Genomic DNA, 27,728 nt, shown 5'->3' with positions numbered 1-27,728 from the left:
ACTTACTGCATGACTTCCTGCAAGTACAGAATCTTGCTGACCCTCAGCTTCCTCATTTTACAGATGAGAAGGTAAAAGCTAACTTTCAGCCTTGGCATGAGGATAAGATACCATGTGTCTGATGTACCTGGCACTGAGCCTGATACACAGCTGGTGCTCAAGAGATAATCATTTTATTGTTATTAAACAACCCAGAGAAACTTGCAGCCATAATATGTACTTTGAAAGGTTTAGGAGAGAGCACACTCTGCTTCCAACACATGCTATGAATAACAAAAGAGAGGATATGTCTTTGGAGCAAAAATAAAACCATGCATTGCAATCTGGGACCATCTGCTTATCCAAGTTCATACCAGGGTGTGGGGTTATTGTCACCCCATTGTATTCTGTATTAGGCATGTGTTTTAAATGAGTGCCAATCATCAAGATGATGTAAATTTATTTACAAATAACAAACTGTACAAGATTTCTCTGAAGATGGAGCTGTTCCTCCAAACATAAGTTAACCCCCCAATTTTCTATTCCTGCTCAAACTGAAGGCCAAAAGACAAGATATCTCTGTACAGAGCACTTGCTTTATGACTGTTTCTTACTAATCAGAACCTGAGATTCTGATGAACCTGAGACTATCAGGAGAACAGGAGTTGAGAAAGGGAGGGAGGATCCCATGGAGTAGACAGTAATGTGAAAGAACACGTCTAAACATAAGACCGTGCAAATACAAGAGCACAGGAAGTGGATTATCACTGGTAGAAAGTCAGTTAACAGTAGAAGTAATAGGATTATTAGAACAGGCATGACAAATAGGGGTTGTAGATAACCCTAAAAAGCAACATTAAACTCTAAGGCAATAAAACAGTGTCTGTGATTTCTGGAGACCATAGATATAATGATAACCAGGATAGGTACGTTTCACTTTAGATAGTAACCATGACTCTTCTTGCTATATAGGACCAAACAGAGAAACTATATTATTATTAAGTATTGATGTATTAACTTATACATTTTGAAGAAAGAAAACTGAAGTGCAGTGTTTAAAGGTTTTAACTCCTGTACCAATCTGTAAGAAGAAAGTATGCCTGTATCAAGAACAGTACAACTGAAAACTCTGGCCCCAAGTCTCCATCTGAAACTCTTGGAGCCAAAAGTATTTAGGAATTTATATTTTTTCATATTTAAGAAAGTTAATAATGATGCACATAACATAATTATAGAAACTCTCAGTAGGATCGGGACCAGCACCCTGTACTCAAATGTGCTGTATTTCTATCATGAAACATACACATATTCGCACAGAGTTTGAGAAATAAAGATCGTAATAAGCATCAAGTTAGTTTGGGTCAGATTTTGCTGCCAAATCAGTTATTAAAAAAATTGGGGGTTTTCAAAGTTCTTTGGATTTCAGAGTTATGAGAAAGGGTTTGTGAACCTGCATTTGGTTTGCCTCATTTTTAGGTAAGTGTGAACAATACCTAGTTTAAAACTTTTTCTGTTCCTTTTTACCACCTCTAGAATATCTAAATATTTTAAAAATCCAACTTTTAAAAATATAATTTGTCATCAAACATTCTCTATTTTTTTTTAAAGGTTTTATTTATTTGACAGAGAGAAAGACAGCCAGAGAGGGAACACAAGCAGGGGGAGTGGGAGAGGGAGAAGCAGGCTTCCCGCGGAGCGGGGAGCCTGATGCGGGGCTCGATCCCAGGACTCTGGGATCATGACCTGAGCCGAAGGCAGACGCTTAACGACTGAGCCACCCAGGCGCCCCAACATTCTCTATTTTTTATTTGTTTTTTTCCCCCTGGAAAATTTCATCAGTAGATTTTTTTTCCCCCTACAGACCATAGTGATTATTGACCACAATGTAGTAGTCACAATATTCACACAAGAAATATCTGTTCACAACATGATAGGATACAGTGTTCTCTTGAGTCTCCTGAACTTACAACAGAAGTCACTGGTTGTCCATCCTGAAGAAGGAATTACCAAATCAACCTTCTCACCTACCTGGTGTGCCCTCTGACGTCTTTATCCCCATTCTACAGCAGTACTGAGCAATCCCGTAGTCCGCAATCTTTGCAATGATGCCAGCATTGGGATACAGGGTGAAGAGCAGCACGTTGTGGGGCTTCAAGTCACGGTATATAATCATGGCCGAGTGGAGGTATCTGCCAGAAAACGTGCAGGCAATGTCATTAAAATGTGATTATATTATTACAACTTCTGTCATGATTTCCTTAAATATGGATGTCCATTATGCAAAGCATCAAAACTTCTGTGCTAAGTTTGACCCCTCCACAGAGATGAAGAGATATCATAGAAGGAAATTAAAACATATGAGCCAAATACTACAAAACAAGCTTGTGCTTTTATTTTTTTTAAAGATTTTATTTATTTATTCAAGAGAGAATGAAAGCGAGAGAGATCACAGAAGGAGAGGAAGAGGGAGAAGCAGACTCCGGGCTGAGCAGAGAGCCCGACCCTGGATGGGGGAGGAGGGGGCTCAATCCCAGGCCCCTGGGATCATGACCTGAGCCGAAGGCATAGGCTTAACAGAGTGAGTCATCCGGGCGCCCCAAGCTTGTGCTTTTAAAACCAACCAACAAACCAACAAAAAGTGGGTCTATCTTGATAAGTGAGTGATTTAAACTTTAAGGCACAACCAGTTCAAGCAAAGTACCAGTTTTTGGTCACTTTTCTTTTGTATACCTAAGAATTATGTAAAAGAATTCTCTGAATTCCCTCAAAGATCATATGACTATTTCAATTAGTTTAAAATGTAAATATGTTAAATAAGAGTTGATCGTATTTTGTTATAACTCCATTTAATAGTTCTGATTTTCTTAAAACCATATAGAAGTTTATCTTAGCTTTTAAAATTCTCTCTATTCCATTTCTCTTTTGATATTTATTTTTCTCTGATTAAAATGTTTCCTAAATTTGGGGAAAATATTTTCACCTTTTTCAATAATAATAAATCAACATAAAAAAACCTAGCTAGCTATCAATACCATAATCTGTTCAAAAATGTAATTTACTTTAAGCCCAATTCTATTATGAATTAAGATTAACAAAAAAACATTTTGGACTGAGAGTTGGAATGAGTAAAACAATTTCTTGGGAAAGGTGATCTTGGATGATGTTAAAGTCATTCCCTTTGGAGACTGATCCAATCAAACTTAAGCAGTAGAGTTGGACACTGCAGGTAAAGATTAAAAAACAAAACAAAGTTTTAATCTTAACCAGGTCTTGTCCATTCTGTGTTCCAACAATTAAAGTAACTCCATTACCACCTTTCCTTACATATTCACAAAATTCAGATCCATCCTCCCCAACTCTGTCTTTCCTGCTCCATGATGTCAAATTTGTTATAGCTCTCCACGTGATCTCACAGGTAAATTATGACCTATCTTGGAAGGACAATTTTTTACAGAACTTAACAGAGGCAAATTTAAATCCTTTGTTTGTCTGTGGCTTTTGGTTTGGGTTCACATTGTATCTATAAATATTTACTCCATTACCTACTACCCATCACTGTTAGAGGGATTATGAGCAGAGTGGCAGCAATACTATGAACTTTCCACTGCATGATGGCCTACAGTGTATGTATCATTTAATTGCATCAGCTGAAGCAGACCTAAATTTCTCTTCCAGGATCTAGTCAGGACATTTGACGTTAGGCCTACTCATTCTGCTCTACATATTTTTGGCTGAAAAATAAGATAAATGTACTAATGAAGTTGACCTTAACAATAAGTAATGGACTAGAAAGAAAAATTTACTAAGGGCTTACTGAAAGGCCATTAGCTACCCTTGCCTTGCTGGAAAGAAAAGCTGGGAGATTAAGAAGAAAAAAGTTAAAGCCAAGTCATGTATAATTGAATAGCATCCAAATCCTTTCTAATGCATGCCTCTTTCAGAATATTTATAGAATACAGACTCTCTCACAATTCTTCTCAAAGGTTAAAAAAATAAACTTAATTTGAAATAATGTCAGTGGGAGGGAAAGATTAACTGGGTTAGTTAAAATGTTCAGTTATAGAATTTAATCTTAAAAAATACAGTTTTAATAGCTTCTAATAGACCAGCAAAATAGCCTTTGATATATTAACAAGTACAGATCTTGCCTTGCTGAAAATAATTCAGCCATAATTTATGCATTATGTGACAATGAGCATCGCCAAATATTTTATTAAAATAAACTGGTCTAAATGCTGTCAGTCCTTCTTTAATTGTGATATCATTGGTGTTGCTAGGAAACCCCTTTCTTGATAATTTAAAGTAAACTTTATCTCACCCTAAATAGAATTATTCTAAAAATGAGATGCATTCATTCATTTAACAAATATGTATTGGGTATCTAAGAAGGTCAGTCACCAGGGGATATAAAGCCATCATTAAATCTCTGCTTTTGAGGAGTCACACTTTAGAAGGAACACCTAACACAAAGTCTTGCATACAGCCAACTCAAGGAACACGTGCTAGAGAGGCCATCTCTTCATGCTGCAGTTGAGTTTCACTGTGGAGATGGTATATGAGCAAATTCTACAGGAAAATGAATTCTGTAGGCAGACAAATCTGGGGACAAATGCCAAAACAGACATGGATGTCAAAGACCTTCAGCATGATTAGAATGGCAAGTGAGGGCAGTGGAAAGGCAGGAGGATGGAGAGAAAGGCAAGAGGCATACACAAAGAGTTTCGATGCTACTCCAAGGAGTTTGGACATACTTCACAGATAATTTGGAACTACCAGGGAATTTCAAGCATAATTAGATTTTTTATTTTTGGAGAAATATTCTGATAATTCCCTAGACATACTGGACCAAGGCAGCAGTAATAGCCTAAAAATAAATGAATCGATGAAAAAAGATAATGTGAAATAGTCAAAGACCTGGTGGCCAAATGGATACTTACTTTTGGGAGGAGAGGAATAGCCTAGATGTGACCACAATAATCTTCGTCAGCAAGTGGGAGATACAAGGGAAAGAGCAGATTCACGGTAGGAGGACGTAGCAGAGAAAGGAAACAATTTTGTAAATAATGAAACATAGAAACTTATGGGAAATACAGGTGACCACATCTTCATAGGTAATTGAGAATTATGATTAAGAGCTCAAGGGAGAGGACTGAATTAGAAATGAAAGCTAATAGTTGTAGGCACTACTGTAAAAGAATATGGGAATGTGAAAGAAGTTCTTATATATCCCTCTAAACAGCTCCATCATTTAAGGGACTCCAGAGGAGTGTGATTTTATTGTCTCTTTCTACCTCTGTACCTATAGTTTTATGCTGAAATATATTTGAGAAGGCAATCCCTAATGCTGAGTTTTTAAAAATATACTTAGTGCCGTTAGAAGACAGAAAGCTACTAAAATCTACTAGCCTCTTATAAAGATCCAGAAGGCTGTCCTGGCATTATGCTGAGAAGAAATCAGGCAAATTAAAGGAAAATATGCTGAGGTTTAATTTACTTCACCAGAAACTGCTGGATTTGTTATTTATTTATTTATTTATTTATTTATTTATTTATTTATTTTTTGGATTTGTTATTTAAAGTAAGGTCTCAGAGAACCTTATCTTAGAGAGTTATCTTAGAGATGAGGTCTTTCAAACAGTCGTGAATGAAAAATAGTAATTCTTCACTTTCTAAATAAACATTTTGGGAAATATGTGGAAGAATTAGGGGAAAATTAGGATCTGGACTTAGTTAAATTAAGGAAAGCAGCTGATCCAGTTCTGAAATACATGAGACTTTGTTGCACATTATCTAGATTAATTTAATACATGGTTCCCCCTGGTGTTCAAAAGCAGATATACACCCAGCCAAATCCAAACCTCCGCAATACTGTCTCATTAATAATCTGTAAGTTTTTCAGTAATTTCTGGACTCTTTCAGAAAAGAGTTATTTTATGTTCTTGTTCTATTCTCTATACACTATCAAGTTATATCTTCTTGGTTTGGTTTTGTTTGTTTATGAGCAGTGTTTATTTGTTTTCCTTACCATCCATTCCATTTACATTTCTGGAGACTGCCTGAGAGGAAAAGACACAGTCCCATATAGAGGAATAGGTACGCTGTCCTCCCTCCCTCTCTCCCTCGCCCCCTACTCTCTCTCTCCCCACTCCCTCTACTGCCAACAGATATTTACCGAGGGCCCACTGTCCCAAGTGCCAGGGATAGGAAGGTGAACAAGATGGCAAGTCCCTGCTACCGTGGCCCTTACATTCTAGTGACAGACAATGAACAAACTTTTTAAATGAAAACATAAAGAATACCAGGTAGTGAAAAGTGCTATAGGTGCCAGAGAGACGTAAGGTAGGCAGGGACATCCTCTCTGAGAGGAAACCTGAAAGAAATGAGAAGTGAGCCAAGAGGATATCTGGGGCTCAGACACTCCTAGTCAAGAGAAGAGCTTTAGTAAAGCCCCGGGTATATTTGAGATACCTCACAGCAGCAAGTGGCTGAGCACAGTGACCAGAGAGTGAGATAGGGGAGGATTGATAACAGGATAAAGACTTGATCCAACTTCCATGAAGAAAAACCACCATGGCCGCTGCCATGTGAGGAGCTAGTTATATAGGGCAAAGGTGAAGGGGAGTGGGCCGGTTAGGCAAGGAGCCCTGACTACAGTTCAGCTGTGGGTAGGGAAAGAGATTGTGAGAAGTAGCTGCATTAAGATATGTTTTGATGGCAGAGCTGAATGTATTTGCTTAAGGATTAGGTATAGGAGGTGGGAGAAAGGACGGAATGAAGGACTACTCCAAGGTGAAATATGTACGTGAGGAGATGGGGCCAGTGGAGGAGGAGGAAATCCAGACTTTAATCTGGGAGGTCTTCAATTATCACAAAAGTCCTTGAAATGTTACGCATTAAGTATTAGTCACAGTTTACAGACTCTAACAAAAAGGGTTTCAGAGGTGTAAAATCACAGTTACTAAGTGTATGGAGCAGTGATTTCTCCCAGTCCCTTTGTCTCCAAAGACCATGGCCTTTCTACTCTCTTGTGCCTTCTGAGGCCAGCTGGCTGCAGGGTTGGGTGTGCCCCTGATAGTCAAATCATTCCAGTCCCCTTCAGAAATACAGACCAATCTTTCCTTATTAGAATTATCCATGAGAACTGACACTTTCCTTGACACTTTGAAACCTAACATTTTTTTAGGGGAAGGAGGACACTACATCCTGAGCTCTGGAGCAGGACTCCTGGGTCCAAACTCTCCTTTCACTATCTAGGAGGTTGTGTGTGGCCTTCCTACTCTTATTTTATGAAATTACAAAATCTGATCAGGGAAATGGTAGTTTTTCCCTCAAGTTGTTTGTGAAATGTCACTGGGACATAATGTTACTGGAAAGTGCTGTTCTCCAAGCCTGAGAGTAAGTTCAGGCTCCCTCTTGTCACATACTGAGTAGAAAACCACATGACCGAATTAATTACCTCAAGCCATCAGCCACATGTAGTGCAATCCTGTGCTGCAGGGTTCTGGTGAGACTTCCTTTGTCCTGCTGAAGCAAGCGGTCCAGCGAACCCTTGGAGGCCAACTCCATCACCAACATTCGAGGACGAATCCCAGCCGCCAGCAAAGATATTAAGCTGGGGTGGTGGAGGTGACAAAGGACCACCAGCTCCTGCAAAAGTAAAAAACATTTACATGTACTACAGCCCCAGTATCTCCTTCCTAAGTGTCTTGACACTTTGGGCATGGTTTTCTCTGGGCAACTGGATTACAACAAATGTTCCATTTCTTCCTTGGTCTTTTTTGTATTTTCCACATATTCAGGAATAAATGGCTTTTTAAAAATGTATTTTGAACAAACATGTTAAGTTCTGTCTTTCCCTTTGCTCTGTGTCTTTCAGAAGATTTAATGCAGGGACAGTCCACACGCTGTGGTTACACTACCAGGTCATGTCATTCTTATCTAGTGAATCCTAGTTAGCCACAGAGTCCTCCTCCGCCCAGGATTCTGAGCAGCCACTTCTAATCAACTGCAACTAGCAGGTGAGGTACAATGTGCCTATCATTAATGGTTTCATGACTAGACAAGTTTCCTGAGAGTGTCTAAGACCACAGGGATATAAGGTATCACTCCTCCTGAAAACTCTCTACTAACTTCCTATTACTTTCGGATTAAAACCCCGCGTACTTACACAGCCTTCGGGGCCTGATCTGACCTGCCCCCAGCCCATCTCTCAAACCCTCTATGCTTAATGCAGCATTCTTCCACCACACTGGTGTCCATTCAGTTCTCTGCACGTGCCCAGCTCCTTCATTCCAGCCACAAGGCCTTGGCCCATGCTGATCCTTCTGCTCTGAATCCCTTCCCCTTCACAGGGCCAAAGGCTTCTCCTCATTCCGATCTTAGCTCAAATACTCTTACTCTCTCAGAGTGACCTGCCCTGAACCACCCTCACTAGAGCAATCCCCAGCTGCAACAATGTCTCCCCGAGGAGTCAGAGATACCATTTTAGCTTGAACAGAGAGGTCTCCATTCTGATGTAATCCTCTTCCTAGCCCACATCCTGTGAGACTTTACAATCTCCTTTACTGATACCATGGTCTGTGAATGCCATACATACTTCACTCTATATTTCACTTTACCCTGAAACCCAAATTTAGTTAAAATTTATAGTTCATGTGATATTAAATTGATTCATGTTTTAAACTGTGATTTCTGCAGAAGCTCTGCCTCTTAACAATCAGCTTCAAAGGTGTGGAGTATCAGTGCCAACTGCCTTTGTCAGGACACAGGAGTGTGGAGAATTCTGCAAGCTGAAGAAGAAAGGCTGAATACCCTGAGCAGGGATTTTCCAAGAACAAAAGCTCCAGACTGCAACCATATTTCCTTAGTGGATAAAAATCTTTTTTTCCTCTGTCTGATCAGCTCAGTTGGTTCAAACTGAGAAGCAGTCAAGTTAGGTCTGTTCGCTTTCAGAGTCCCAGGCAGAAAGAAGCCTAATTCAAATTTTCTATCCTCAAAAAGCGCTCACTGATTTCAAGGAGAAAGGAGCAGGAGACTCTAATAGATCAGTCCCAGTTCATGACCACTGGTAGAATGACCCTCAAAATGCAGCACCGGATACCTGAAGTGCTTTCCTTTTTTTTCTTTTTCTTTTCCTTTTTTTTTTTTTTAAGAATAAGCACGGGTGCCTGGGTGGCTCAGTCCATTAAGCATCTGCCTTCAGCTCAGGTCATGATCCCAGAGTCCTGGAATCGAGCCCCACAATGAGCCCCATGTCAGTCTCCCTGCTCAGCAAGGAGTCTGCTTCTCTCTCTTCTTCTGACCCTCCCTCCTCCACTTGTGCTTTCTGCCTCCCTCTATCTCAGATATATAAATAAAATCCTTAAAAAACAACAACAACAACAAGCACATTACGCACTCTACTGCTACTATTTCTCCTATCATTTCCTTGGGTCACCGAGCTGCCTATACATTACTCAGTCCTGTATACATTCTTAGTGTTCTGATTTTCAACAGGGTTCCCTGAGCACACTGCATAAAATTTGAAACATATATTAAAGACTAATGATCAAGGCTGAAAAATCAATTTATACAACCAATTGCCTACAGATTGAAAGAGACTGTGCCCAGATTTGCTTCATAGACTTGCTTCTGTATATAAAATGTTTCTTAACTTATATCTAGAGCCACAGTGTAACTTCTGATAGTACTAATAAAATTACTGCAGGATATTTTACACAGACATGGAATTATTTTCATTATCCAGAATAACTAATATATTGTAATTGTGCCTTTTTTTTAAAAAAAAGTTTACACAAGTCATTTAGTTTCAGATTTAGGCAGAAATTACTTTTCTTTTTTTAAATTTTTTTTAAATAAGAATGAATAGATTCAAAAATACAGTTGAATTCTGGCATAAGATTACAGAATTCAAATTGGATTTTACCTTTGCTCTCACTCTGACTCACTCTCTCATTCCTACTTCGGGAAAGTCTCAGAAAATAGAATAAATCCCCACCAGTACTCAATATCAGAGATGGTACTAGAGTGACCACCGATAGCTTTCCATCAATATCCACTCACTTTTCTTTCTTCCTAAGGGTACCTTGATTTTTGCTGAGTTATCCAACCCTCACCCAGGCAGACTATGAATTTTAGGGGGTACTGACCCCAACTCCAGCCTCAGGAAAAGGTGTGACTATTCTAAGTAATACCATCCCCGCATTACCATAGAGATTGATTGAGTGACACAGGCCTAAGCCAATCAGTGCACAGCACCATCCTGAACATAAAGTGCTTATGGAGAAAAGAACATGTGATAGAAGTGAAACCAAGAGAAATTTTTAAATGAGCCACTGTGTATAGGATTTGAGCTCCTCTGAAATACAGGACCTCAAAAGAGGTACCCTCTTTCTTCTGTACTTGGGGTGTAACTGTGATGCTTGGGACAAGAATTCTCAGAACACTGTCTGTTCTTCATTTTTCAACAGGAGAAACAAAACAAACTTTTTTTTTCCTCCATGAGGAAAGGACAAAGGTGGGATTTCATAACTAAACTCAGGTAGACTTGGGGGAAATGCGGTCATTTTGCATTTTCACAAACACATGCAAAACCAGAGTTCCAGGAGATTACCAATGTCCGATGTAATGCAATAATACTATTGGATTTCTTACTTGTCTTAACAGTCTAAGTGATGTATGTTTATTGAAAATCTTCACAGCCACTTCTTCTCCTTCATAGGATGCTCGATAAACAGACCCAAAACTGCCATCACCTTTTGAAAAGAAAGTACAAAGCACTTCAGTTAATCTGTCCAAGCAGAAAAGCTAGGTAAATTATATCGGTGGTAATTACATATGTTGTATATGTGAACAGAAATCTGACCCATTTGTTTCATTGAATCAATTCTCCTTTGATGCTTCCACTTCCTTCTTCTACTCTGTGAACTATGATGCACCTAAAGATTTTGTTCCAGCCTTCCCGTCTTCTGTCTACATTCTCCCCACTCAACTACCTGACCGACTCCTTAACTTCATCTCTTTGTATATGTTGAGCATTTCACATCTTCATCTACAGCCACAAGCCACCTTCTGAACTCTATCCTATATTTACAACTTTGCATTGGAGATCACTGGCATGTCCCTCCAAATCTCAACTATGCTCCATCGGAAGCCACCCTCATCATCTTGTCTCCAAACTAGTTTTTATTCTGCCTTATATATCTGATTTAAAAAAAAAAAAAAAACCCTCTTTTCCCGGTCATTCTAGAGTCAAAACTGAAAAATCATCTTAGTTCTTTGCCCCTGCCTCCTTTCCATTTCCATTTCCACCGCACCCATTTGATGCCCTTGGTGCTTTCTGCCTAGACGGTGGAGGCCTCCTGAGTTCATCCCCTCCAATGCAGTCTACGTCTCCTACAAAATCAATCTCCCTATATTTACACTTTGATTGGTCACTCTCTTGTTCAAAAACAAATTATTCTACACTGTCTACTAAATAAGATCCCAAATCAAGGACAAATCCATATTGTAGCTCTGAATTCCCCTTGTGGTTCTCTTCCTGTCCTACTGCTCATTCTCTGGGCTCTAGCCCAGTGGTTTTCTCAGTTTGGGCTGCACAGGACATCCGAGGAGCTTTCTAAAAATACCAATGTCTGAGTCTACCCTCAAAGATTCTGACCTAATTAATCACAGGAGTTACTGGTCATTAGGATTTTTTTCTTTTAATTCCCCAGGTGATAATAATGAAAACCAGGGTTGAGAACAACTGTTCTGGAAAACTGGAATAGCCAAAATTTCCTGAACATGCTTTGTATCTTCAGGCTTCCATACCCTTGTTACGCGGTCATTTAAAGAGCTATGCTGCTCCATCATCTCAACTTCTTGGTGTTTATCAAGTCTGTAAAGCACAATTCAGATTGAGATACCAAAGCCTGAGAAATCGACCATCATCAGCTCCATGGACTGTTACTCTTCACTGACATACAATGTATCCTTATTTGTACAGTATTTATGGTTCTCATATAGTACTTTGAAATACAAGCACTTGATCAACATAAGTGAATGAACTCAGAAAAATCTACAGAGAAACAGAACAATGTTGAGATCTGTTATTTCTAAGTGGTGAAATTATGTATCTATGGGAAGCTTAGATATTTTGTATTTTTTAATATTTTTGGTTTTTTATTGTGTATTTTCATCTCTATGATAAGTATCTGTAAGCATATATTACTTTATGCTCAGAAACTGTACATTAAGAATAAAAATAAGTATTCATTTGAGCATATGTCATATTTCTACTAGATTGTAGACATGCTAAAATTACTGTCTGTGTATTTTCAGCCTTGGTATCTTCCCATCCCTTCCCTCCAGTACTCAATAAATACCCAACTTCTAAAACCATTAGTTAATATTGATGGTATTGAGAGTTTTGGAGAGAAAGGAAGGCTATCGGATCAGTTAAGTATTTGAATCAAAGCAAGATTGGGCAAACAGGAGAGGAAAAAGAGAAAGAAAACAAGTGGAAGGGGAATGGAGAGAAAGGGCAAGATAGATGGACACTTAAGTAATAGATGCTCCTGTTTTGGTTCCCCTCAATCTGGACAGCTATCAACAACAAAGAAAAAACAAAACAAATAATACATTATATGTTAATAAAAAATTTAAAAAACATACACAAATAGGCAGAGAGAAGAAACACACTCTAAGGAGATATAAAATTTCAGGTGAGAGGAGTAGAGATTTCTAATTTTTTAAAGTCCTTCCCTATTTCAGAATCACTGCCATATTAAAATGGAGCATGGACTGTCATCTCAGATGGCTAACAGTAAAAATAAGGTTAAGGACTGTAATTGTGCATTTGTGACACCGAAGTATGAAAGAAACTTGAAGGCAAGGAAACCTTCCTAACCCCATCAGATCACACCACTGAAGTACCTTTCTATTGCGGCTCTCTGGAAAAATAGTTCCCTGAAGAGGAAATACACCTCACAAGTCCTCAAACAGACACACAAACCCCTACACCTGTGCATTTAAATCTTTTTCATAAAACAAGTCTATTAATATTTACAAGTCTATCAAGAAGTGTCATATAGTAACTGCTATCTTGGAAGGAAAGTGTTAACCGAAGGCCTGAAATTCACTCCCGCCTTACAAGGAGAATGGCAAGGAATGATCTCTATCACATTACCCTAGCATAAAAATACTGGGAAGTCTCTGATTATGTTTTTAGAAGGATATATCTCATTTGTTTAGATCAGTGATTCTCAACTAGGGTGATGTTGCTCCCCTACCCCTACTCTCTACCTTTTGCAATGTCTGGAGACATTTTTGATTGCCACACCTCGGGGGGGGGGCGGGGGGTGGAGGAGATAACACTGACATCTAGTGGGCAGAGGCCAAGGCTGCTACTAAACATGCTACAATGGGGGACAGCTCCCATAACAAAGAATCAATCAGTCTAAAACAGCAATAGCACAGAGTCTGAGAAACCCTGATCTAAATTGTAAATAAACATGGAATTTATGGGTTTATGGGACGTGAGACTGGAAAATGGGAGTACTTATATAAACACTTTCCTCTGTGTAATTAATGGAATACAGAACACAGGTGCTTTTGGAGGTGGTCAAAGGTAAAAACTTCCAGTTATAAGATAAATAATTACTAGGGGTGGAATGCACAGCATGATGACTACAGTTAACACTGCTATGTGATATATATTGAAAGTTGTTAAAAGAGTTAATCCTGTAATATCTCAACACCAATAAAAAATATTTTTTCTTTTTCTTTTATTTTATATCTATATGGGATAATCAATTTTAACTAAATTCATTGTGGTTAATCATTTCATGATATATGTAAAGTCAAATCACTTGCTGTACACCTTAAACTTGCACAGCGCTGTATGTCAATTATATCAATAAAACTGAAAAAAAAATCCCACAAGAACTTCAAAGTTAATTCTGTGAACATTTCTACATACATTGCTCAGAAGGGGTCCATTAATATGAGATACATCTTAATGCACTACTAAGAGTTATTCTGGGGAGTTTTGTCTGAAGCTTGAGACCCCTTCAGAGAAAGACTACAGTATGACTGGTACTTACCTGTACCATTGGAATCACAAGTCAAGTTTGGTATTGGTTAAGATCTAGGATTTGGCATTGACAATTCAGCATTTTGTGTTAATCCACTATTACTAATATATTCACTTCCAGAGTTCCAAAGCATTCAAATTCATTCTAAATTTCTCAATTGATGTGAAGAATAAAAGTACAAAGCAGTTTGCCTTTACATGTCATGTCCCAAATTTTGGACATTCTTTATTAATAATTTTAATGTACTGACAGACATATTTTAGGCATTCTTTCTCTGGAAATTTAATTAAAATTAAATATAGACAGACACAACAATGAATACTCCACAAAGTAAAGCCAGAACTGTCTTCAAATACTTTACATTAATTCAACCCAATGCTCTTCATGGTTCCCAATGACTCTCAAGAAGGTTCCCAATGACTCTCAAGACTTGAGTATGTCACCAACTTAATGCTTCTCAATTTTTCATCCCAAACTGCTTTTTATGACTATTTTTATGAGAATTCATCCTTGTCATCCTGAGGAACAAAACTGCTCCTCTGACTACCTCGAGGTGTTCTTCCTTTATTTATTCTGTCTTTTTGAGACTGAAAAATGACTGCATTACACAATTGAAAATCTTCTTATCCGCTTCCTCCATTTCCGGCACTTAAAGCAAATGCAAGGACATATTTCACAAATATGTGTGCTTCCACAGCAGCCCATCCTGATCTTGAACCTAGTCCATAAGAATGTGTGCAAAGCAAACTCCATGTCTGTAACATATTACTTTCAAATAGATCATTCCGGAAAAAAAAAAACCATTATAACAAATATATGAAGACACTACAAACTATGACAATATATTTGAATATTTTCTAGGTTATAAGAAAAAATTACATCCTAATTTTTATTCTCAAACCAACAAAAATAGTTACCTAGGAGAAACTCTGGAGCTTGTTCAAATTCCAATTCATCATTATTCAACATAATATTTCTAGGCAGGTCAGCCAAAATTAAGTCAGGAGCAATTTGAGATATTGGAATGGTGAGCCTTGGTTGATCTGGATTTATCAGAAGGTCTCCTGAGAAGTACATAAAACATTTTTTTTAAACAAACTTTTAAGGATGTACATAAAATTGCACAAAAAATCACATTTCCTATTATTTCTAATCACTCTTTTAGGTTTTCTTACCAATCTTATTTTTCTCTAGAAAATCTGAGAAAGTTTTAGAGGTTCGATTAATACCTATCTATTTGGAAAGTTAAAAACTTATTCCTAGGTTCACTCATTACAAACTACATTCAGAACTGCCTTAGACCTATCTGACATCTGTAGAGAATAGAAATAATCTGTTCTCTACTTTTACCACATTTGTGAGGGCACTTATTGCATGGTTAACAAGTTGCTAAGTTTTTCTATGTATCATCCTATTTTATTTTTTATGCAAGTATAATTAACATACAGTGTTATATTAGTTTCATGTGTACAATATAATGATTCAACACTTCTTTACATTTCTCAGTGCTCATCATGATAAGCCTACTCTTAATCCCCTTCACTTATTTCATGCATCTCCCAACCCACCTCCCTTCTGGGAGTCTGGGTTTTTCATGCCTCTTTTTTTTTCCTTTGTTTGTTTGTTCTGTTTTTTAAGTTCTACAAAGAGTGAAATCATATGGTATTTGTCTTTGTTTGTCTGACTTATTGCATTTAGCATTATACCCTCTAGATCCATTCATGTTGTAGCAAATGGCAAGATTTCATTCTTTTTAGTGGCTGAGTAATATTCCACTGTGTGTATGAGTACTCACACACACATATATACATATACCCCACATCTTCTTTATTCAATCATCTATCAATGGACATTTGGGTTGCTCAACATCACTAATCATCAGGGAAATGTAAATCAAAACCACAATGAGATATCACCTTATACCAGTCACAATGACTACAATCAAAAACAAGAAACAACAAGTGTTGGCAGGGATGTGAAATAAAAAGAACCCTCATGTGCTGATGGTGGGAATGCAAACTGGTGCAGCTACTGTGGAAAACAGTGTGGATTATCCTTGAAAAATTAAAAATAGAAATACCGTTTGATTCTGTTATTCCACTACTGAGTATTTACCCAAAGAAAATGAAAACACTAATTCAAGAAGATAATGTACCCCTATGTTTACTGCAGCATTATTTACAATAGCCAAATTCCGGAAGCATGAATCATCTATTTTCATCCTCATAACAATTCTATGAGGTAGGTTTTAGTATTCCTATTTCGCAGATGAGGTTATGTTGCTCAGTAAGCCAGTATTCAAACTCTCAAACCCAAAATGTTCTGAATCTAGAACACAAAGGTCTTATTGGTAACAGATACAATCCATCTTTCTCAGCTGTCACTCTAACTGAATGTAGTATCCTCTAACTCATCCCTTATGGATAAGAATAATTTTTACATTTATTACAAAACTCCACAAATATTGAAAGTATCACTTAAAAACATCTGAAAGTTATATCAACACTACCTTCTTCTGCTTTCTTCGTCAAGTCATCAAGTAAGATTTTTTGATGCTCTTCACCATCATTAAAACTATATAATGCCCATTTCTTCAACAGAGTTTCTCCTTCACCACAGATATCAATCTCCAGTAATCCAGGAAACCATTCTTCCATAAGAGAATCAATGTGGTCCACAACTTGGCCCAGAAGAATACAGCCTACGTAATCCAAAGGAGAGCTCATCAACATCCTATCTGAACCATATTCTGTTTCAAAGCTGGAAATTACAGAGTTTTTTAAAAAAAAGTTTAAATTTCTTTAGTGGTACATTTCAAAGTTTTGAATTAATTTCCTTACCTTTTCTACAAGAAGGAACTGTAATTTTTAAGAAACTCTCTGGGTGATTGTCTAAGACTTCAGATCCTACCAGACAATAAGCCTCAGGAGACCAATTCAAGTAGATGCCTTGTCGCCAATACATTCTGTTTGGGCGAAGTGCTCGTTCTGAAAGAAGTTTAAATGGACCCAAATATGTCCATTAATTATGAACTATTCCATAAATTAAAGAAGCAGAAAAATCACTGCACATGCCACAAGTAACTAATAGAGACATATTTGTTTTGAAACACAGTATTGGAATTGTTAATGATACAAGTCCTCATCCATATCTATTATACATGAAATTAAGTATTTTAGCCTTAATTTTGCAAGCAAATAAACAAAATGCCCAGTAGGTAACCCAAGAGAGAGTTCAAGTTCACAATGTTAAATAGTTTAATATATTTAAGAGAAGAAAAAGAATCATAAATAAGTTCTGATAACTTTAATTTTTTTTGTCCTAAGAGAGAGAGAGCACGCCCAAGTGGGGGCTGGGGGAGGGGCAGAGAAAGAGGGAGAGAGAGAATCTTAAGCAGGCTTGATCTCATGACCCTGAGATCAAGTCAGATACTTAACCGACTGAGCCACCCAAGCACGCCAAGTTCTCATAACTTTTAAAACTCTTAAAAGGAGGCTGGTTGTCACACTCAAATCAAAACTTCCTGAATGTTTCGTTTTAATGCAATGTAACTACCTATATATTTATTAATTGCAAGCAAGATAAGGTTTATTTCAGAATACAGTAACACCTGCATAAAGCTATTTTTAACCCCCCCCCAAAATGATATTTTCCCTTTGGAGCACTAAGGTCTCCCTTTCTTCCAGAAGAAAGAGCTAGCATTATAAACACCCATTTTTATTCATTTTTATAAATCCCTCAGGAATTGTGCAGCAGAAGAGAGCTATTTAAGTCTCTACACTGAATGGTCTGAATGGTCACAACCTGGTTACCTTTGTTAAGTAAAACTCCCTGGCTTTGCAGTGATAGTCACTTCTGGTTTTTCTTTGTTCATTTGTGTGTGTGTGTGTGTGTGTGTGTTTATACACCAATGACTCCTCATAATCTTACCGTCTAAAATTGTTGCTTCTAGTCTACTTTGGCCTGGAAAGCAAGATATTCATACTTATTCTAAGTGTGTCTAAAATAAAAACAAAAAGGTTTTGAGTGAGGACTTGAGAAATCTCCTTTTTGACAAACTGCATGAACTTATGTGAGCCTATGTGTCTTTCTGTGGCTACTCTGAAGTCTTATGAACTTATTTTCTGATTTTCAGTGGCCTTACAAATAAGTAAACTCTGTGAAAAATGACATGACAATTTTAATACGCTTTCCCCCTAACTTCTCAAATATTAAGTCTTCATTAAATACATACCTCTTCCTGAAAGCATGTAAGGTGAAATTTCAAGTAATCGATTAATTAACCTGGACCAAAATCCCATTGGAAAGTAAGGCATTTCGTATAGTCGAATGATAATTTCAGAGTTCTCACAATGGGGAAGTTCTATCACAGGCCTGTGGTCAGACAAACTAAAGAGAAAAGGACATCAGCATTATATAGCTTCATAAAACACCCAACCTTGTTAACCAAAGTGCATTCCTCCTTAAAATCAATGAGTTGAAGATAAATATTCTAGGCAATTGCACTTTTTGATAATGTTCTTTTGAGACATGCCCTTCCTTCTTCAAAAATTCAGTGGCCGATTAATCAATTCAAATGCATGCTCAGATGCATGACATTTTTTCAGCAATCCTATTTACACTAATAAATAAATTATTACAATTAGTTATGCATAGACAAGTTTTAAGGGATTATATAAAACTTGAAAAAATGCATGTCCCAGAAAAAAGTGTATATGTATTTTTGGAATTGGATAGCATCTACCAATCAATGCAATTTTCACTTTTTAATGCCATACACCTTATAACATTTCCCAGCAGTAAGAAAATATAAAGCAACAAGAAAAATTTCTATAATACAGGATTAGAATGTAGGCCTTCATTGTATTGCCATTTTCCTCACAAAATTCACTGCCATAATTCTTCTGATGAAAACTCACTATCTCCCCAGAACTTGTTGAATATAACTCTCTCAATGCCATGTAAGGATACACACGAACACACACACACACACACACAAATCACTATTTACCTTTCTTAAGTAATTTAAGCAGTGGTTAACGAAATAGTAATTATATACACAAAACAAGTATTTACTATAACTTTAAAATGTCAAATATAGTGTTTTCATTAAAAGTAAATGCTACATTTCAATAGAAATTGTGCACAAGAATCAAAACAAATTAATACATTTATAATAAACCAAAGTTATTTTGACAAAACATATAATAGATGGTGAATTTCCACAGGGTAATTGAATTTTTAAGTTTAGGTTTACCTGCTTGGAACCAGCAAATATTCTTCTCCTATTGGCAAGGCAATCTGGAATTTTTCTAGGAGTTTAAAGTACTGTGACATGTAGTTCTTTGGAAATCTCTTCTTCTTTGAAAGAAATTTTTCCACATCTCTACGTGAAATGATTCCTTTAGGATGTTTTGGATAGCCTTCTACTTTCACTGTCAAAATCTGAAAGATTTAACCTTGTTAAAAATCACTAGAATTTATTTTCTGAAGTTTTTCTTTTAAGATTTATTTATTTATTTTAGAGAGAGAAAGAGAGTGTGCATGAGCAGGGGGAGGGGCAGAGGGAGAGAGAGAGGGGGAAAACAGACTCCCCGCTGAGTGCAAAGCCCAGTGTGGGGCTCAGGGCTTGGGGCTCTATTCCAGGACCCTGAGATCATAACCTGAGCTGAAACCAAAAGTCAGACGCTTAACCGACTGAGCCACCCAGGTGCCCCTATTTTCTGAAAGGTTTTGAATTTAAGGCATTTCATGTCTTTGCTCGGTGAAAATGATCAGAACAATTTTAATGTTTTCAAGTATAACACAGGACCTAAGTTCTCTACTAGCGGCTATGTAACCTGGAAGCCCAGTGGGGCAATCACTCCTCCACAAAAGATTTATTAAATTAAGGGAGTGAATTCAAATCCAAAATTAAAGAGATCCTCTGAAATCAATGAATCTTTTTTTATTTCTAATTTTTTTTATTTTATTATGTTATGTTAGTCACCATACATTACATCATTAGTTTTTGATGTAGTGTGTCATGATTCATTGTTTGCATATAACACCCAGTGCTCCGTTCAATACGTGCCCTATTTAATACCCATCACCAGGCTAACCCATCCCCCCACCCTATTTCTAATTTTAACACATTTTCATTTTGACATAATTTCCCTTTTTGACCCAATTATTAGTACGATGAACAAAGTTTTTCCAAATGATAAACCTTTCTTTACCACTTACGAAACATGACTTACTACTTTTTTTTTTTTAAACCTTGGTTGAGTATCTCAGTTGCTGAGTTACCGTCTTTTTTTTTTTTTTAATTTTATTATGTTATGTTAGTCACTATACAATACATCATTGGCTTTTGATGTGGTGATCCACAATCCATTGTTTTCATATAACACTCAGTGCTCCATGCAGTTCGTGCCCTCCTTAATACCCATCACCAGGCTAACCCATCCCCCCACCTCCCTCCCCTCTAAAACCCTGTTTGTTTCTCAGAGTCCATAGTCTCTCATGGTTCATCTCTCCCTCCAATTCCTCCCCCCCCCCATTTTTCCCTTCCTTCTCCTAATGTCCTCCATGCTATTCCTTATGTTCCATATAAGGAAATCAATGAATCTTAAGCCTTCCCCAGCTCCAGTTAACAGATCTATCCAACACCCCCATCCTTATTATAGTCTCATCAACAATATATTCACAGGGAAATTATCTTCCAGACTGTGTTCTCACTACAGGTTTGCCATAGACACGTTACTTTACATTTAGAGAATAGAAAATGGTTTCTATCAATGGGAAGGGAAGCAGTATAGTACAGTTTAGTGATTCCTTTGTAACTACAGAATTTTGGAGTCTGGATCAGTAGGTCTGGGATGAAGCTTGAGAATCTGCTTGTTTAACAAGAAACTCAGATGATACTACTGTAAAGACCATAGTTTCAGCTTTGACCATCATCACAGCAGTTAAGTTTTGACCTTTCAGCTTTGACCATCATCATAGCAGTTAAAAGTATAAATTCAGAAGAACCCAGGTTCAATCCAGGCTCTAGTACTAGCTGTATTATCTTGAGAAAGGTATATAATTTCCTTAAGCCACAGCTTCAATCAGATAATAAAAGTGACTATCCCTTAGACTGCCATGACACTGAAATAAGATAACATACATAAGGCATGCAAGGTGCATATGACAATTTTTAGCATATAGTAAGCCCTCGTATGTTAGCCATTACTGGCCACATATTCCTATTCATTTTACTTAGCCAAATTAATTTTTGCAAAGGTTTGTGCTTAATTTCTTTAGTAGATCTTTAACATGTAAGGGATAGTTCCATAGGACTATATATTATGTACATTATCATGTAGCTGGGTGAAATATTGGATTGTAAAATCCTTAGACCCAAGGACTTGTCTCCCTCATCTCTTTATCTCTATTTGGTACATACAATGTTTATTGAATCAATGAAAGCATGATTGGCTGAACATAATGTATAATGACAACGTATAAATACGTCAGTAAATAATAAAAACTGCAGTTTGGGACTTCTCCCATATTGTGCACGTTATAGCCCAGACTGCTCTTACAATTTAGGTGGTAAGGAAAACTGTTTGCTGTTCTGGCATTTTTAAAGTTGCTAAGACCTTGTCTGACAGCTCACTCTCTATCCCCACCATACTTTTTTCTTTATAGCACTCTATCACCTGACATTTTAAGTGTTAATTGTTTATTTCCTCCCATTTGAATGTCAGGTTCATGAATGCAGGAACCTTGTTTTATCTATGCTTACAGCCCCCACCAGAACAGTATCTCGAACACTGTAGGTGTCAGATCAATATTGTTGGATGAGTGAATTAGGGAAAAAAGACGTTTGGAGCATTTTATCCTGGGGTTAGGTTTATAGGCACCGGAGTCAAACTACTTAGTTTGAAATCTTAACTCTACTTGTTCCTAAATATGTAGCTTTGGATAAATTATTTAACTTCTCTGTCCATCAATTTCTTCATCTTCACGATGAGGACTAATATAATACCATTTAAAAGAACTGCTCTGAGAATTACATGAGAAAATGTTTGGATAATGCACAAGTAGCCCTTGTATGTTAGGCATTTTTGTATACTTAGAATTCTAATTTATTTTATTTAGACACATTGACTTTATTTTTTAATTTTTTAAAGTGTATTTATTTAAGTAATGTCTATACCCAACATGGGGCTTGAACCCACAACCTCGAGGATCAAGAGCTGCACACTCTTCTGACTGAGCCAGCCATGCATCCCTAGGCATACTGATTTTAAAACAGAAGGTTGTGCTAGATTTTTTTTAGTAGATCTATGGTGTGCTACCACTATTTGTAGTAGATAGTTTCCAAAGATGGACACATGAATTTCTTCTCTCCCTACACATGCATGGTATTCAATCTTTCAAGAAATGAAATCCATTCATTTTTCCTCCTCTTGAATCTGGATGGGCCTTATGGTTATTCTAGTCATGAGAATGTGGCAGAACTGACACTTTATAAGTTCTGGGCTTACCCTTTGAAAGGACTGGTCATAAGAGAGGCTACATGGAAGAGTACCAACACACCAAAAATGTGAATGTAGTTTTCTTGGGCTTTCCAGCCTGGCTCAATGAAGGAAGCCAAGTGAATGACCCTTGCCAATGCCATGTGGAGCATAACCACTCAGCTGAGCACAGTCAACCCAAAGAACAGTGAGAAACAATAAAATATTGATGTTTTACTCCAACTTTACTTGTTTTCTCCAAGTTTTGGGGTATCTTGTTACATAGCAATAAAAAACTAAAACATTATCTTAATTTTATCACCTTTAAAAGAACTCTTAATATTCCTTCAGCCTAGTAACTTATAATGCTAATTTGTGCCCTCATGCAAAGACAGAAAATTTTCCAAATTCCTCACCCAAGTTTTTAATCAAGATTAAATTGCCATGCAAGCTTGTTAATGTTCCACCTGATTAATTCAATAAGTGCCTTTCATCTCTCTTTTATCATATGGTTAAATGAGTTTTGTAAACTTCTCTGTGCAGCAATGGAAACTTCTTTAATAAGTTTAGTCTAAGGCACAGAGAAGTTGGGTAGGTTCATTAGAGCTTCTGCACCATGAAACTTTCTGCCTTTGCCTTGGTGATTCATGGAGGTGAATACCCCTATTTTTTTGCTGATGGGTGTCAGACAAGTCATTCTTGTTTTCACTTGATTATAGTTTTCATTCTCTTTAAGTCTTGGTGAAAATGACATAATTTAATATATCAGCATAAAAAATATGGTATTTGTTAAATTAATAAGAAATTTAAATTATTATTCCACTGACTCTTAAGATCTATCTTTCAATATAACTTTGAACTATGCAAATTCTTGACTTAATTTTCACTTAAATTATCATGTTTATAGTATAACTATGCTAATAAGAACTTTCATGGAGTTTCAACTTAATTACCCCATGAATCCTCAGGGATTTTACCGTGGTTATGGTGGAAGGTTGTTTTTTTTTAAAAGATGGTGATTCGGATGCAAACCACTTCTTTATTCTACTGAATAAGATACGCCCCCCCCCCATATTATCCACATCTGTGCAACTTTAAATATTCCCAATTTACATGGAAGCACATCATTTTTTAGTGTAACTTTAGCCTTTTCTTGACTATATAGAGTTTAGTTATTTTCTGATATAGTGTGCCATCTAGGACAACAAAATATTCAGGGTATATTTAAAACTCCCTTTGCTGTACAGAACGCACCCACCTACACATATTTTTTATTTAGCTCTGTACCTGGCACACTTTCCAAAACTACATGGATGCATCACTACAATTTTGAAGATTTTTTAAATTTCCTAAAATAATATCTTTAATTACCAAATAGGTCAAACATTAAATTAGCTAACATTTACTTCTCACTTATATTAAGTTAGGGAAGCAATGTAGAAAATAATATTGTTATTATCCTTATTCTACAAGTGAAGAAACAAAAGCTTAAAACATTAAGAAATGTCACAAAGTTAGGAAAGATATAGAAGAAATTTGAACACAGGTCATCCTGACTCCAGAGCTTGTGCTCTTGACCATTCTACCAGCTTCATTCCCATTTAGCAGATGAGTGGACTCACACTTTCTATGGCATATTTGCAAAAGGAGGAAAATCTACCTTAAAAATATCTACCAAAATAGTTATTACCATCATGTTACAATAGCCAATTGCAGTAATGTTTCAATATGCTCTCAAGGTCCATGATATAGGATTTAGCCCAAAATGAGTTCCCTCTCCAAAATACCTTCCTTTTTTCCCTTAGATAAAATTTAGGAACTATCATTCAAAATTATGAGGGAATTTAATTACTATTGTGGTTTAATTAGAAGAGGTGATTCTAATGTAAAAAGGTAGAATTATTTTAGGAATTCAGGGATTCACATTCCAAACTGTAAATTATGTTCACAAACAAGATAGTTGCCCTTGAGTACATGTGCTAGAGACAGCCTCCCGAGCTCACTTCAGTTCATGATTATGCTAGATGCAGTTGTTCTCAACAAGGGTGATTTTGCACCCCCACCAATATTTGGTAACGTCCAGACACATCTGGGGCAATACTACTTGCATCTAGATGGTAGAGACAAAAATGCTGCTAATCATCCTATAATGTACAACAAATAATTATCTGGTCCAAAATGTCAAAAGTACTGACATTGAAAAACACTGAGCTAGTATATTCTGCTTGAATGGTTTTCTATGGCAAACCTATAGAGATGGGTTATAACTAAGATAAACTCTTGGTAATTGATTATCATTGGCAGAAGAAAAATTTTTCCATATGAAATACAAATGGAGAAAGGACAGCCATAACCATCACCATCCAGTTTTCAAAACTGTAAGCATTTAGAGCTTATATTCCACTCAAGAGGCAAAACTCCCCTCCATGTTACCTAGCTAAAGGTTTTATGCTCATCAACCCAATTTTTTTTTAAAGATTTTATTTATTTATTTGACAGAGAGAGCGAGAGAGCACAAGCAGGGGGAACAGTAGAGGGAGAGGGAGAAGCAGGCTCCATGCCAAGCAGGGAGCCCGATGCGGGGCTCGATCCCAGGACCCTGAGATCATGACCTGAGCCGAAGGCAGACACTTAACCATCTGAGCCACCCAGGCGCCCCTCATCAACCCAATTTTTTTAGGTATATTTGCCCCCAAGGATTTTCACATTCAACTGACTCTATCAATAACCAAACCAAAGTGTCACCGGGATCTAGAAAAGCACTGTGGAACAGAGTGGTAAACAACTGTTTGTAAGTTGGAAGTGAATTCTCAGACATCTTCCCTTCTTCCATGAAGCTCTACTTAATGCAGTCTTCTACATGAATTGTTCTACAGTATTCTACATGTGCAGGATCTTCTACCTTAACTGAACACAAAATCTATAATGCTCAATGCTCTTCAATCATTGTGCTTCTCTTCAATCATTACCCCCTGCTACAAAAGTATCAGACACCAACCTGTGCCATGACTTTACAAAGCCACTTGGGTTCCACAAAATATAAGTCACTTAACTGCAGTGCTGGGTCTTGAAAATGAAGAAGGACCCCTGTAGTAAAAATCAAACAGTGAAACATGGAATCTACAATATACAAATAGCAAGGGGCTTTAGAGAGTCTCTAGTCCCACCTCCTTATTTTACAAATGAGGAAATCTCAGCGCAGTTAGTGGAAGAGCTGAGACTAGAACCTGGGCATCCCAGTTCCTGAGCTCTAAGTCCAAATATTATAAAGTATTTTTTAACTAGATAAAATGATCATGTAGAACCATATTTGAGACAGTGACATGCACTGTCTTGCATATATTTATAAATAATAAAAAATTCACAATTTTTTTTATTATGTTCAGTTAGCCACTGTATAGTACATCATTAGTTTTTGATGTAGTGTTTAACAATTCATTAGTTGCATTTAACACCCGGTGCTCATCACAACACACGCCCTCCTTAATACCCATCACCCGGTTACCCTATCCACCCCCCACACCTTCTGTAACCCAGTTTGTTTCCCAGAGTCCAGAGTCTCTCATGGTTTGTCTCCCTCTCTGATTTCTTCCCATTCAGTTTTCCCTCCCTTCCCCTGTGGTCCTCCACGCTATTCCTTATATTCCACATGTGAGTGAAACCATATGATAATTGTCTTTAGTTTTCTAAATATATTCTACAAAGATACTTTATTTTCAAATATAGGTAAGAAACACAGAACATTGCACAAAGCTACTGGTTTAAAAATAATGGAAGAAAAGGAAAAGATTATAATCCATGTGAAGATTTATTTTTCATACAACAGAATCTAGGGATTAAAGGCAGCTTCTTGGCCACTTACTCTAGTACTACAAATCAACTCACACATTTCTAGCAAGGTCATACTGATCAAGCACCCAAATAGCACAGAAGCTGGTGTGAGTGTTTTCATCTGTGAGATCGCACTATGACTTGCGATGCAACAGGCAAGATCTGCCATTCAAAAGGTGCATTATCTCAGGTAACCACTGATTCTCTAAGTGTCCAGTTAGACCAACCCAATAATAATTCCCCTTTATAGTATACAAATAACTCCACACACACTAAATTCAACTGATACTTTGGAAGGATATGGCTTGTGCTCAGGGTCCCAAAGCTCCTGAATAGTTAAGTCAATTTTTAGAACCCACATGTTTTAACTCCTACTCGAATACCCTTCCCACTACTGCCCTTAGATGGCTTCGAAATGTTTTTTTATATAATATGGCATATGAAAATTCAAAATTATTGCACATGATGACCTTTCAAAAGGAAAAAGTCAATGGTCAAAGAATTTTATGGATATTCTGTTAAGTTTTGTATGTAAATTCTATACAAGGTTCAGATACATTTTTATAAATGATTACAGTGGGGCTTTGAAAAAAATATGTAACAAACACACAAACCTGATTCATTTAGGAAGTGAACTGCATGAGGAAGCTCATTTTCATCCAACTGCAGCTGATTTTCTTTTACGAGTTGTAATAATCGTTTCCGGTCGATTACAGGAAATTCAATTGGCACATTTTTACGCTCTGATAAAATGATTTTCTCAAGTTCTACATAGCAGTCTGGAATCAGCTGCCCAACAACAGGCTGATCTCGAATCTGTGTAATTACAAATGACAAGCTGTAAAAATCCATTTTACTCCTATGTTTGTCAGGTGGTTGGTAAATGCAGTGCTAATAGCTGTTAAGAAAGTGATATATTATTCAGAAATATATTTTTTAATAAAATCAAAATGTGATGTAAAACTATTTAAATTGTGAAGAATAAAGTGATATTAAAATAAGAAAAATATAAACACAGAAGCCAATTTACAAAGAACTATCAAACAAAATAATATGGAAATATTCATCTAACCATCCAGAAAACCCATGACATAATCCAGGATAAATCACTAACCATAAATAAAGGATTTACTATTTTCTAAGACATTAGACATATATGCAATAGATATGCTAGCATTAGAAGTGAGTAAGAAGTATTACAAAAGCTTTGGGGTCTTATTGATTAGATTAAATATCCATGCCATAAGGTAAAACATTAAATTTTGTGCTTGGTATTTGCAAAATGTTGCATTAATGGAATATACATATCAACAGAGATAGACATGAAGTCTCCTCACCCAACCTATGCTTTTTCATG

At 36.9% G+C, this 27,728-nt stretch overlaps 1 protein-coding gene across 5 annotated transcripts in view; it reads right to left on the bottom strand.

The window, feature by feature from the left end:
- Positions 1–27,728, bottom strand: part of LRRK2 (leucine rich repeat kinase 2) — a 138,445-nt gene that overhangs the window by 28,085 nt on the left and 82,632 nt on the right. For all 5 annotated transcript variants that reach the window (XM_081821488.1, XM_081821491.1, XM_081821489.1 and 2 more), the window contains 10 exons: positions 26,986–27,187; positions 25,539–25,627; positions 19,312–19,499; positions 18,289–18,443; positions 16,895–17,041; positions 16,564–16,755; positions 14,972–15,118; positions 10,633–10,733; positions 7,436–7,626; positions 2,008–2,168 (listed from right to left, as the gene is read on the bottom strand). In XM_081821488.1, the coding sequence (XP_081677614.1) occupies positions 2,008–2,168; positions 7,436–7,626; positions 10,633–10,733; positions 14,972–15,118; positions 16,564–16,755; positions 16,895–17,041; positions 18,289–18,443; positions 19,312–19,499; positions 25,539–25,627; positions 26,986–27,187 (1,573 nt within the window). The remainder of the gene's footprint in view (positions 1–2,007; positions 2,169–7,435; positions 7,627–10,632; positions 10,734–14,971; positions 15,119–16,563; positions 16,756–16,894; positions 17,042–18,288; positions 18,444–19,311; positions 19,500–25,538; positions 25,628–26,985; positions 27,188–27,728) is intronic.

Source organism: Leptonychotes weddellii, chromosome 5, assembly GCF_054177405.1.
Source record: "Leptonychotes weddellii isolate Sample4059 chromosome 5, ASM5417740v2, whole genome shotgun sequence".
Classification (NCBI taxonomy): Eukaryota; Metazoa; Chordata; class Mammalia; order Carnivora; family Phocidae; genus Leptonychotes; species Leptonychotes weddellii.
This window is presented reverse-complemented; position numbering and strand designations above follow the sequence as displayed.